Genomic DNA, 14981 nt, shown 5'->3' with positions numbered 1-14981 from the left:
TGCCAAATAGAGGCTGACGATGTATTCAATATGTTTTGTTTGCATTTGAGTTTTTAGTTTCTTTACCCCGAAAATTAAAATGAGAAAGATTTTAGTGAAGAAAAAAAAGCGAAGCGAAGTGCACTAGCCGCAGTTCCTTTGCAAAACAAAACTTTACGTTCATACTTTTCACTGAATTTGTCAACATGTTTTATTTCTTTGCTAGGCAATGAGAATCTTACATTGGATAGATAGGCCTCTCAAAGCAGTACTGCTGCCGATGGAGAGGCCTCTAGGGCTGTCGATGGCAGAAACAATTCTAATTGAAATGCACTGTCGTTTACTCACACTGATGATCATTACTGTGCTTGTTTGAAAGTATACTTTGATCGAATATACCTGATAACGGAAGTCAATGTCACCAACGGATGTGCCTTTTTGGGTAGGTCGTCTGAAAGAGACATCAAAAGATGATTTTTAGTCAAACTAGCTGACTTAAACATGCTACTTCAGTGATCTTACTAATGTTTTTTATATTAATTGGGCCCACTTGCTTTCTAATATTGCTTCTTGCTTTTCAATTGGCCACTTGGGATTTCGTCTCTATAGTACCATGCACTCATGAAACATATGGAAACAGTTCAGTCAATTAGAAATTGTGAAGACAGATACAGAGTCGTTAATCATTTTACATATGACAGTATCGCTGCAGTATTGTGTGTTGTCAACAATTAAGTAAATGATAGAAAAGTAGCGCAGGTATTAGTTTTATTTATGTTTGCAATATATTTTTGTTTTTGCATGACAATCCAATATATTAATGAGACCCGGTATCATATATTATTTTCTCTTAAGTTGCCCTCAATCTAGTAACAATATGGGCAAACGGTGCTCAGGGACGCTTTGTCAGCGTATCGCCCGTCGGTATTTTTCCGGTATTTTCCTGATAACCGTTTATTATACATCGTACATTCGTGACATGGGCGTCATATAGACCAGGTATTGGCTGTTCTGTACAATGTCAAGTATATACCTACCGATATATAACACAACTATGGGACGCAATCAGGGCATTTCATAAAAGCCCTTGAGCTATATGTACAGAACGAAAGACATATTCTGCGAATCGTCAATTATGACCTTTGAAACGTTCAACAGTAATCTCGCGGAGGCGGCCGCAGAATGCACTGCAAATGGGGACGGAGCTTGAAACTCTAAATATTACGGAAATCAATTTCCGCTATTGTTCTCAATGCTACATGTATAATGACAAAAATCAACGGAATATTGCTGAATAGCTCTATGTTAAGATTACATACGCCTTTGATGGATTAGCAGGTCCTTAAAAGCCACAGCCTTAAATACGGAAAGCTGATGGCTGTAATAACCGGTCTGTCTTGAGTTGGTAACTCATGGATTGGTCTGAGGAACAGGACAGATGTTAAAGTGGGCTGTTTTTCTAAATAATGGTGCGCCAAAAATACTGACCCCTCAAAGTGTTTGCGAAAACAGTGACACTCCCAATGTTCATGTGCAAAAATCATTGCCCCCCCCCCTTCTGCGTATCACAATTTCTCATTTGACCTTGAGAATACTTTGAACTTTTATATATGTCACTTTTCTGTAAGGTCTCAAGTAAATTGATGACAAAAGGCGACATTTCACAAAAAATTATTGTATCAACTACTTGCAATATTGGCTATTGTTATTCTTCATTTATAGTCCGGTTTTATTGTAAAAAGAGCACTATTATTGTTTGTTAAGATTTTATTGCTGCCTATAGGTCACTGGTGAACAACATTTTCCTATAAATGCACAGATATAGCAAGTTTTGGCGAGAAAAATGTTTAATAGTTTACCCCTAGACTATAACATAAAAAGTGAATTAAATGATACTTTTGTGTAAAATTCCAATATCACGTTTGTTATTTACATCTACTCTTTCAAACATCCTATTCTGATCAGGTACATTCGTATCAATTGTCAAACACTTAAAAAACATACGATAATCTTGCACTTGTAACGACCCTTTTCTAATCGGTACATTTATTTTAACTATCTAACGCCTGTCAATTGGCAATTATTGGTGAGTTTTTATTGAAAAAATATTCATATTTTTTATGCATACTAAAATGCATAGTTAATGAATATTTAGATGAATTCCAAAAATAAAATTTCTTGTACATTCACCACACAAGTCACATTTCAAAGTACATTAACTTAAATTATCACAAATAAATAAAAGAATAGATGTAGCTTGTTTTGTTCTGGAGTATTGTTTATTGTTTGGCCAATAGTCTCCTTTTATTATGATTTTTATTTATGGACGAAGCACTGTTTCGGCCACATCTTACATTCTTATAGTAGCTCAAAAACTGGTGAGACCCTCCGAAAGACATGCGTGGAATTTGATGATCCTTCTAAATGCTTGTGCGAAAACAGCTACCCACCCCAAAAAGCACCAGCCCCCCTCTATAACTTCTGTCCAGTCCCTAACAACTAAGACATTACAAATAAGTCACTGAGTACATTTTACATGCTCATATGTGATGTAACCTTCGAAGCTGTTAGCATTCGCCTTTTTGGAATTAGTCGCTAATGGTGGAATTGCTTTTTACTTTCAGTACGAACCCAATCTCATAAATCTTTACCACTTTTGTACCCACTCATACAAGATCTCCTACTTCCGTTTCCAAATCCAACATCAATTTAAACTCAGGCAAAGCTCAATTCCCATATGCTCCCTCCTACTGGCGAATTCAAAAAAATATATTCGTATAGGTGAGGTCAGATATATTGTTCACGGAAAGACCCATTATGCTTTTCAATTATGAGAACAAACCTACTGTTCTAATGCTGTGGGAAGCTACAGTGATGTACAGCAAACTTCGTTTCATTTTCGATCCCACAATTACCCACAATCTTCGGTCAGCAACCGAGAATTATAATGTAAGTATCACTGTAAGACAACAGAGAAATCGGTCATTTTTCCAGAAAACAAGGAATTAAACGTCTTACTTTGAACTTGCCGAACCACGTTTTTGAAGAAAAAATGAAAAATATGCAAAAGCCTAGTTTGTCTTTACTTGAAAAAATACGAGATTTATACTCTGGTCTTTCTACGTCACTACAACAAGCATTTCTGGTATCCGTGTTGCTGAGTCGCAAATTTTGTTTAGATTTTCAGTGTGCTCATCAATTTAAAGAAACATTAACACGGTGGTTCGACGCAAAACAATTGTAAAACCACGTAATATAAAGTCTGACAAAACAGATCCACTTGGCAAATTTTTAATCCTTTTTCTTAGCTTGTTGCCAATACGGGCATTCATATTCGTATACATAAACCACTGTCACCTGATCTTCTTATGCATGAGAGCAATTTTATATGGAGTAGACAATAATAATCTGAACGATAAAAAAATATATTACAGCACATATAGGGACCTATATGTTCGAGGGTAGTTGACAATTTGCCAGATGTCAATAGGACAAATGGCCTCCTGCCTCGAGGGCATATAGACCTTTATTTAGGCCATGTTTTTATTACATATCTCTTGTACATGGTTTCATTTAAAATGTTTGTGTGTTTTCTTTTGCGAATGACAATGCTATTCTTTATTTCCATATTTGACGAAATTTCTTTAAAGAGAGAGAGCTATTTTCATATTCGAGTGGCGCATTGATGTACCTTGACATCGTTATGCGTATTATCGATTTTCATGATTCATTTCCATAAAACCGGATTTTCCACGTAAAACATGTATTTTGAACACTTTAACATACAACAGTTGTTGAATTGAAAGGGTTCTAATTCACTTTCAGTCACGTGATGACTATACGGTCCTCAACGTCCTCGACGAGTTACTATTATATATTATAGCCAGAACAAGAAACTGTGATCCCGAGGGTTGATCATTTGCCCGACGTAAGTAGGGCAGATGGCCTTTATCTCGAGGGTACATAGTTCCGTGTTTTGACTAAAATATACATTGTGCTTATTAAATTCCTTATTAATATAGTTTTCACTCTGAATTTTGGTGGTGTACATATAAATGACAAGCATATGCTTTCCATGTCAGACAAAAATCAGTTGAATATACGGTAAACCACTCGGTTTTGACCAGTTCACTTCATATATTATGCACTTTCTATCGTGAACTGGTGACAATCTTGCGGTATAGCGTGACCGGGTGTGGTTTATTGCTTAAGTATACAACAGAAAAACATTTAAAAATATTTTTGTACCATTAAATAGCCGATAGCAGTAACATTGATTAATTTTTATTATTGGTTTGTTTTCATCATGAAACCTTCTGCTTCGAATTTTGGACATTTTCGAGTAAAAAAAGTTCATCAACCCTACATGGAAGCACATCGATGGTAGCAGCACAGCACATTGATGGTAGCAGCACAGAATAAATAAAACAAGTATGACCACCCTAGTTTATTTGTAAATAACTGGGAAAGGGGACATACAGAAGATATAAATATTTCAAACCAGCCTATGACTGGCTATTATTGCATTACAAGGCCTCCGGCCCATATACAAATTAATTCTCAATACGAAAATAATGTCATACATGGTTCTTCAGATATATTGGTCTACATATATATTTTTAAGATGCGTTATAAACATATTTACATAGCTTAATTAGTAGACCAGAATATGCAGACTCTAAAAGACTGTAAAAGTTTACAGAGTTGCCTCCAATCTGGAAGTAGGGAGGGAGGAGATATCTTTTCTTAGGTCTTTATAAATAGGACAGATTGAGAGAAAATGACATTCATCTCTGTTTTCCTTCAAGTTACAGAATACATATACTCCATTTATTAAATCGATATTGTGATGTCTGCTTTCTTATATTACTAGTGGCGATGTACAGCATTGCAACCGAGCAACAACTTAAATATATTTACTGTTACAGTTTAATGAAAGTTATCTCTCTGGTTCCAAACAACTTCAAACATGAATAAGTGCGCAGTGTGGGTTCTGGGTGACAATGTGTTGCCATTGTTGTTGAGCTCACGTGATGTAAAGTCATACTGGTAGTAAGAGGAGGACCAAACTCTCAAAAATATATCCAATTTTCGAATGTTATCCGCACAGAGGACATTTCAACTGATTTCAACTGCTTAGAGAAGTTTGTTTAACTACCCAGCCGCCGATAAAGATATAAACTGTTTCTTTAAAATCGAGGCCTCGACTGAAACAATCATGAATGTAAGAGGCAGTTGAGAATATTAATTTTTATGATATTGTTTTGATATATAAAAACTTAAAATTAGTATTCAGCAATCCCTCCCCCATGTCCAAAAACAGACACTATTAAACATAATAAAGAATACAGATGCATTCCGGGAGCAACACATAACACGCCCCGGGGGAACGTAAAAATTAGAAATTTCAAAACCAAAAATACATTTCAAACAAATGTTAATTCGCACATACACTTTCCACAGCCATTCCATAGTATTAAAAAATCTAGCCTATGTAAATAACCTCTAGAGTGCGCCTCCAACTCTGCGTACCGACCCACTCAAGAGTTCTAATCTCTATGCACGTGAAAATAAATAATCGACAATAGATGAAGAAAATCATACACACTCAAATATAACTTCAAACAATCCTCAGTTCCCGTTGATACTATAAAGCATACTCACTGATTACAGCAAGTATGTGTGTGCTGAGACGAAGAAATATTGTCACCTCTGAGTAACAATTATCACTATTCACTCCATGTCTCCAGTACTCGAACTTCAAGATCTAACTTGGACAGACATTCCACACTGTCCTTACAGTTGCCGCGAATAATTCTCCTCATTCCTACGGAAATGTTCAGCCCTTACCCAGATTCCTCAAAACTGTCGTCGCTTGGTGCTCTAAAACTCAAACTTACACTATAGTAGGGAGTTTCCCTGTTTGTTGATTTAGCTGAATTTTATACCACTTTCGAGTTCTACGATCTTCTAAATAGATTAAACAGGAGCCTGTCATTAGACAAAAGTTTGCTATTGACACGCGGGACTTTTTCGGCCAAAACTTACGTGAATTTAGAGAAATAAACTGCCTCATGCTTCTGAGAATGTGGGTTTTTTTTACACAGACATTTGCACGAAAGAATGGACAAAGTCGCCGTAACCTTACGGTATACGGTGCAGACTGTGGTATCAACGATCGAATGCAGCGATCTAGATCTTGTACTACACTGCAGTGTCACAGACGAAATTGCATTCATGTTGGCCTCTGTTGGAATTTGCGTTCATTTGGCACAATTTAGAAAGGCATTTGCTGGTGTAAGTTTACTGGTTTGAAACTTACTGCCCCGATATCTTTACGGAATACAAACTCTCGAATTAGGGCTTCCTGGCTATAACTGTCTCGTTTCAACAAAATGACCTTGACTGCGCGTGGTCGTTACAATTGAAGGCAAGTAAGTGAAAGCATTGTCATCAGCTTTCGCTATGTACCAGTGTGACAAAGACTACTGAACTGTTAAACATATCAAACGTGTATCAAGTAAATTTGAAGTTGACAGGTAGCGAAACGTGTTTGTATGAGTGGGAGGTATCATCAGATTAAAAGTGTGTTTTATACCGCAGACTGTTGTGATGGGATTAAATGAGCTACTAAATAGATTGCTATTGGCATGAAGGTTTACAGATTCTTTACGATTTGCTAATTTCCATAATTAAAAATGTATTATTAATTTTGTGTGTGAGCTGAAAGTGTAGATACAGAGTTACATTGATCAGAGCTAGCAAGCAGTGCATACACCCATCTTTAGTCAAATTTCCTGGAAAGCATTTTTTATGATTTTGTGATACATCTCAACCATCTCTGCAGGATTTAGAAAAGAAGGTTGACGACCCAGGCTTTATTGATTCACTTTATTATTTGAATACTTAATTAGGAAATCTGTCGAGATAAAGAAATTGTTCGCAAGGAATAGTATTCGCCTAAACCAACGTGATACAGCTTTTATTGCATCTCTTTTGCAGCGAATTGTCAACAATGAAAAGAAAGGTGTTAACTGACAAAATAGTGTCAAACTTTGTTTCTTAGCTTGTACTGTCAGACCTATCAGTTGGCTTTTGGCTTGTTGGTTCTTAATGAAAAAATAAATACGATAAAATAGACCAATCAAAAACGATGTAAGAATATAACATAGTTGTGTTATAGATCGGTCACCGAAACATTTTAATTAGTGCATTTCTTATTATTTTTTAACAAAGAAATCTCATCACATTTGAAATATGAGTTCTGATGAGCATAGTGATTGGCAAACTACGCAGTTTGAGTTGGACTCCAAATGAACCCCAGGTAGTAAGATGTGGGTGTGAAATATGGTGGTAGGATGGAAGTTTAGAGAATTAAAATACAAACGTGATAACAACAACCAGGAGGCCCAAAAAACAAACATGTATACAGAAATTATTTCTTGGCGCATTAAATAGTAATTTTGATATCATATAAGGGCGTGATAAATGCCGTTTGTACATTTGTATTTACTTTTAATATGAATAGATTGATTTCTAGTCCTAGTAACAATACTACATAGACAGCTGTTGAGGTCGACAATGCACATTATTTACTTTTGAAATAAATACATTTTACATATTTCAAGTCATGCATGCTACATATAAGTAAACATTCCAGCATGGTCGTTTGGAATCTTCTTTTATACAAAAAAATTCCCATAGTGTATTTTCAAGCTGACGAACTCTTTGGCTCGAAATTACACTATGGAAGTTTTTTGTCCTCAGCCATGAATAATAGTTAAGGATCTGTGCAGTTTCCTGGCCTATGGATGATTGTTTTTATCAGAAAACTCATGGTGTTATGTGTTCACACATGATTGCGTCTCTTTAGAAGACGGGAAACCTTGGGATAATGCCTGGGTTTTAACTTGAAACAAACGCCACAATCACAATGTATAGCGCCCTCACACGACTGCATTCATGAGACGTCACTGTAATTGTCAATAAAAAATTCGCACATCACAAAACCAGAGTACTGTTCAAGGTGTTTTATTGCAAAGATTCTGTTACAAGCCTGTGTATATATAAGTTAAGGAAATATGTTTACGTATGAAAAAAACTTGAACTTCCAAAATAATTTACCAAAAATAAACAGTAATAAAATCGACACGATTAAGTATGACTTCTAACACGGTAAAGTGACAAAGTAGAAGACATACACAGCATTCGCATAACAAGGAACAGGTCTACAAACAAACAAACAAATAAACTAAAAGCGTGTAGGATTTACCCGATGTAAATAAAGGCCTAACTCCTCTGTTGTTGTACTATTAACTCTAGATCTGTCGAACACGAGTTTCCCAATGTAGGGTTAATGAGCGTACTTTACCAGAAACGCAAGAGAAACATCTATCACACCACTTAGTTATCCTAGTTTATCTTTACAAGCTAAACCTGGGTGATTTTAAAAGCATCACATGAAAATACAGCGTCATTAATACTCTTGTATATAATTGTCGCAGTTTGTCATCCGATATAAAGCCACCAGTCGAATACGATATATTGGCCTGAAGCAACATTTTAGAGAAATATTGTTGCTGACAGTTTTGTGTGAATCAAGGTTAGCCATTTTGGCATATCTAGGTGGATGCTGAGGTGAATACGAGAGTGTAAATTGGTGTCTACCCTAGATGAGTATTTGGATAGAGGGAATCATTCATATTTCTACAATTCACACAATCGAAGAGCCTGACTTAGTACTAGATGACATCCATTAAACGTTAATATTGTTGTTAATTCCGGATGTATGCTTGAAACTGGATACATCAATAGTTATTCATTCTTCAAATGTGACGACAACATAATTTTTCTTTATCTTTATATTGACACACTCCTGAAGAGATGGGAAATATCAATCACTCTATTCACAAACCATACTATACATTTCTTGCATCTTTTCAATATTTTAGAAAGAAGTTGTGGTTGCCGTAAAGGGTCATGAGGTGTGAAAAATAGTAAGAAAGACCTATCTGCTACTGTACAATAGATGTTTATTCTTCCTAATGTTTCGGACGTACAAAGACGACCTTCATCAGAGGCTATACAGACACAATGGAAAAAAAAGGACGAAAATTACATTTTGTTCTGCTCGGTCAATGAATATGAGAACAAATACGCAGGAATTTAGCGTATATTGGGCAATGCAGATACAAAATGTAATTTTCGTCCCCTTTTTTCCATTATGTATAGCCTCTGATGAAGGTCGTCCGTGTACTTACAAAACAGTGCACTCCTTACATGTAGACAGTGTGTTGACAAGCAGCATTATTGATGATTGAACACGTTTTGGATGTTGAATATCACAAAACAGAGGGAAACAATCATTGAGCACTGTAGTAACTTTGCAACAGTTATAATGAAGGTTTGTCCTCGTAATTTTTTCTAAGGAATAGTCAGCTACTATTGGTTCATACGATTTCATGACATTGTGATCAAATCATTCTACGAAAAGCTTCAAAGAAATTTTGTCTGTTTGATAGGTGACCTTAATAACCATTATCTATACATTGTCAACATTAAACACTCTTAACCCCAGCTCATCGTCGTGTTGTCGCATTTTTCATCTAGATAGGCATCACTCCACCTGCTGGTCACTAATGAATAGGTTGCCATGGAAAATATTTGAACAATTTGAGATCTGACTGTACTCAGCTAGGTTTCCATTGTTTGAAACTTGTTAGCGATATTCCCGTACAATCTTTTGAATAAGAATCAGAGATGGTCACATGTTGCGTCATTCATTGCTCTTCTCTTCTCATGTCTTCTACAGTCACCTTCTTTTGTCTGACGTAGGGAGTATGTCATCCCTTAATCTGATCCAATCAGAATGGGGCTGTATACCACCCTTGCCCACTACCCTGTTATCATGCATATGCAGTTTCTGAAATAATATGTGTAAAACACAATACAAAACTATCAGCTGTTAAAATGGGTTAATCATTTGCAATGATATTTTGCGCCAAATATTGCCAGTATCAGTCCGATAAACGTCATTGTCAATGCGACCTTTGACCTACCCGCGCCGCTTTTATTACACAGGTCACCTTGACAACAATAACGACAACTCCATACGTTGTATTTTGTATCACAGTAATAATCTACTGCCAACTTGGCCTTCTCCTGAAGACAGTCGTCAAATGAGTGTTCATTGAATGAACCGAAGCAACCCTTTGTTATCTTGAGTTTGCCTGTGTCACCTGAGAAAAGACGCAAAGGAGTGAGTGAAATTCTGAGTGAGTAAGTGAGTGAGTTCACTGGATGGGCGAAAGTAAACGAATGTAACTGGGAGAGTAAATGCGATCACGGACAGACACGCTGACAAACCGACGAAGATGTAAGCATTGCAGGCGCGTCAAGATAAAGGAACCCGCTGGTATTATTTTTGCTTTCCATTGCTTCAACAATCTCGGCGAACGGCGCCATAATTATCGTGTTTTTTTTCAGATTAGCAAAGGGGGACGTTGGATGTTAAATACAAAGATAAACAAACGTAATCGTGACATTTGCGTGAAAGGGAACCACCATCAGTGTAGTAGCTCTTTACTTGAAGGTCTCCGAATAAGGCGTTAGAAAAATTAAACGGGGGTTTCCGTACACAAACCCTCATAGGGTAGCTGAGTTTGGTACTTTTTGTTTTGTGATGTAGTTTAAATTTATTTCAGATTATTCAACACAAAGCAGTGAAATTCGGCACATTTATGCTTGATTTTTGAAAATGAGAAAAAAAGTTAAGGGTCCGAGGGTTTTAAATTGCTACGGGAAACGTATTTTTATCTATTTGTCCGAACCCTCACAATGTTTTGTAGGCCTTGATCATCGCCCTGGGGGTGTGCAAAATTCACTCTACATCTGTAAATGATATTACTAGTATTCTTACTGTTGTACTCAACCTGAGTAGAGCAGGTATCATAAGTCTCATTGGTCGGCAGAAGAGTGTCATCACATGTCGTTTCCTCCAGACACTCTGAGTTTTTATTGGCTGTGGGTGGTGTTTGACCGTCGTACTGTTCCTTGCAGATGTAACACTTTAGGCTGTACACTGAAAGGTAAAATGTAAAATGGATTGTCATCAGCAGACATCGAACAACGGCGGCTGATAGATAACCGTGTTCTTTCATTTCATTACCACAACTCGGTTACTGCCTTGGATATTATGACGTATTTTACCTGGCTCAATCTGACACGACGTGTAACAAAGGTGTAACACGAGGTGACATAAAGCTGTTCATTTTTAACTCAAAAGTAAAATAAAAATAAATATTCTTGTCGGTGCAGATCTGTAACGTGACCAGAGAAACGAAGCGCCAAATTGTCAGCGTGAATGACTTTAATGCAGCGGTTGAAACTGTCATAAGCAAAATTATAACGACCTTCACTAAATGAAATTGTCAACATAAAAAGTGTCCATTTCCGGGATCTAGATAATTGTTATCAAGAATTTACGTCTCATATTTTGCAAACGTTCCCGGCTGACTTATTGGGTGATAATATTACAGTAAGAAATCAACAATTATATACTGTGTCACTTTCTGAAACATTCGTTAAAATGGATTAGGTATAGTTCTACCGATAAATAGTGAACACATTATACAGACGTACAGGAAATGTAGGTCAAGCAGAAGTCGTTTTCAACCATAGTACACATATTATCTTTGCTCATTAGATATTTAGTGTAATAGTAACACTCTAAGAACACAATCGGACACAAATACCAGCAGATATACCAATAACTGATGTCGCAAGCGATTTACACAATAGGTAAGTTTACAGCCATCGTCTTGAACAGTGTAACTAAGACGAATAATGTGCTGATCCCTAGGTCAGTTTTTTTGGAAATCAGAGCTACTTGCTAAGGCATTTCGTCCCAGGTGACAAGATTCACTGATAACTGAAGCCGTATACCAAGACCCTGTCTATTTATATCACAGTAATCATTAAGCTATGCAGTCGCGTTTCACCTTATTTCACCAGCAAATATACTACCCACAAAGACTCCTCAGGCTGCGCGTAATTCAACAAAGGATACTAACAACAAACAGGTGGTTGTATAGGAGCAGTAATTCCTATTTTTACAGAGTGAAAGCTGAACATTTACAGTATAAGACAAAAATTACAAATTCAAACAAAATCGTTTAGTATGATCCATGGTCTTTCAAACGCTCCCATATTATGTTAATAACAACTTTAAAAAGAATACAGGAATTAGCATTGTTCGTGATTTAATACATTTTAGAAGGAGTTTTGCCGAATGATGAGTAGAATTTCACAGACGAGTTCATAAGTGTGTTCATATTGATTTTTAATGACAATGTTTTGGTTCCTGAGGGTGAACTATTATTGTCATGTTTGTTTCATAATTGAAAAAAAACTACTTGACAAAACGTTCAAATATCACATCAAAGATTGTTAAATTGTTTATTGCATGTCCGGGATGATCAGGCTCTGGAACAAACTAGTTTTAATTTTGTTTAAATAGTGTAGCAATTCTTATTTTTTCCGCAAAACAACATAAAACGACTCTATAAAACGAATAATTAAGGTCCATGGTGAGTTCCAATAAGTTGGAAATACTGGGATACCTGGTGACTGTTACTGAGTGGGATCATCGCCACAGAACCGTTGAAAGCCAATCATGGGATTTCTTGATAGTTCATTACGACATTGACTTAACTTCCAAAATAATATGTTAATCTTTGAATCTTTCAATCGTCGCGTATTGCTGCTCTATCACCGACTACCAATACGACCAATAATCTCCATAACAAGTGGCGACACAAAGAACCTCCGTGAGTCGGCAATAATGTGATTTAGCGGTACCTTTAAAATATGGCTGTTACACCCATAGAATCCAAATATTTTTTCTGTTAAAAGTCTGATACAAGGAATTGCATGTTTTATTGTGTCTAGCTAGCAAATTGGTAGAATTTGCGATTAACTGTAATTTGCGATGTTAAACTTTGGGATATGGGGTTAGTTTTGGTCATATTTCACAAAACATGTACAAGATATATCAAATTACAATATGTCATCTTAACGAAGAATAAATTGCCTTTTTTAATGATATCAGAGAAGTAAGGTTATGCTAAAAAATAAGCTCAGCAGATGACTTAAAGAACGCAGATTTAAAGAAAATGCATGTGGGTCGCGAAATCGTGATTTTGCGGTACACTCCAAGACATGATCGTTACAGCTACTGCATCCCCATATTTTTTCTGTTAACATTCCATTTCGTATTCTAGTGATCATAAGGCCTCTGGAAAATACAAGTTTATAATCCTGTGGGGGTTTACGTAGACCCCCTTCCGCCCATGGCCTATAACGCCCTCGGCAAGCCTCGCCCTTAATTTTGGCTCTCCTCTCGCCCTTGCCCGTTAATAAACGCTAATGGTCAGAGCGTCGCCTTTATGTTGAGTAGTAACTCAACATGCAGACGAGCACATAACTGTCCCTTTAACGGTAATCCATCGGGTTATTATGCTGAATAGTAATTACTATGAACTCGAGGTCACTTGCATGACGAAAGGTAGAGTCACACGGAAATGAGGTATTTTCGTGACGCATTGCGTAGTATATCCTATGTTACCACGGCGGTATGATCTAATCTATATCATGATTGACTATTCTGACGTGTGAATCAAAACCAAAATCGTCACCTTAAGCTTGCAGTTGCCTTGCCTTTTCTAGCAATGGAGTCATATTTTTGTATCGGCTACTGAAGACACACCCTGCCATATCAGATGAATTGTCACACTCAGAGAATGTAGTCAGCTGAAAAGAAGAAGAGACTGATGCGGAAATGCCACGCTTTTCAGCGCCTAAAATCAGACTATGAAGCCGCCATAATGCGATCAACAGAAATACATAGATCTGATGTTCTGTGCTGATTCATGACACATGATGATGTGGGAACGTTGGTTTTCCGATGTGATTAAACCGTGACGTCGCGTGTAGGCGTTTGCCAGTGAAACAGTGGAAGTGACATAACCTTGACACTTACCACAAGGAGGTGCGACAAACATCATCATCAGGGTTAGGTATACCTTCATATTGTAGACAGTTCGTGTACACTCTAAATAGGAGACATTTGCTGAAGTCATGACCTTTGTTTTGGCCAATCGCAGAAGGGCATTTTCATGAATATTTTGAGGGAACGAGCCCATTGGCAACTTTCGGCGGAGTTTTTTTACCCCAGTTGACAGATATTCGGTGTCTTTCGAATGAAAATATCTCCACAATGGTATACACTTTAAAATGGCGCCTTTGGAAGGTGGTACGTGTGAGATTTTCTCTTTACATCATTTTGCAGTTAGTCATTGGAATACGAAATTCGCCATTACACTTGCGCGCGATTTTAACGTTGACATTCGGCTCATTTTTGCGGGCGTTTTACGATTGTAGTTCTAACTTACTTAGTTATTTCTATATTATTCCAAGGGGGCAGAAAATCAGCTTACTAATGATGCCTAACACGTGGGTGCAACGATAGGTGCGCAACGGTGCGCGCTTTTGAAAACAGGAAGCATTGTTGATCGCCGATCTCCTGACCAGTACGGCAGTAGTATATTGCAGCCGGTATACGTACCCATGAAGTACGTGCGCGTGTATGTATGGATGTAAACCAGATATGAACTGAATGTGCTCACGTGTTTTACAACAGATTCATTAATAGTGGTACGCTTCACAGAATGTAGGATATCCAGTACACGGACTAGAGAATTTTAGCATTTACTCAACAGAACAACTTGACCTACTAATGTAAAAAACCCTGAATGGAAGGAATGACCTGAGTTTGACAAAATTACAAACTTAGTTATCAAGATTGAAATTGATTGCTGATGACTCGAACTGTATTGGCATTTATCAGACACTACTGGACGCCTAAAATAATACAATATGACATGAATTACTTCATACTTTTTGACTGTTTATATGAAGTTGTGTAAAACAATCTTACCTTTGAC

General features: G+C 36.9%; 1 protein-coding gene across 1 annotated transcript; it reads right to left on the bottom strand.

Moving 5' to 3' along the window:
- Positions 1-7995: 7995 nt before the first annotated feature.
- LOC139125573 (uncharacterized) lies at positions 7996-14088 on the bottom strand. The gene is made up of 3 exons (XM_070691669.1): positions 14018-14088; positions 10898-11059; positions 7996-10217 (listed from the first exon to the last, which is right to left on the bottom strand). The coding sequence occupies exons 1-3, from the start codon at positions 14064-14066 to the stop codon at positions 9958-9960; spliced, it is 471 nt and encodes a 156-aa protein (XP_070547770.1). The 5' UTR covers positions 14067-14088; the 3' UTR covers positions 7996-9957.
- Between the last annotated feature and the right edge of the window lie 893 nt (positions 14089-14981).

Source organism: Ptychodera flava (assembly GCF_041260155.1).
Source record: "Ptychodera flava strain L36383 chromosome 3 unlocalized genomic scaffold, AS_Pfla_20210202 Scaffold_25__1_contigs__length_14229661_pilon, whole genome shotgun sequence".
Taxonomy (NCBI): domain Eukaryota; kingdom Metazoa; phylum Hemichordata; class Enteropneusta; family Ptychoderidae; genus Ptychodera; species Ptychodera flava.
Note: the sequence above shows the minus strand (reverse complement) of the source record. Positions and strands in the feature narration are given on the sequence as shown.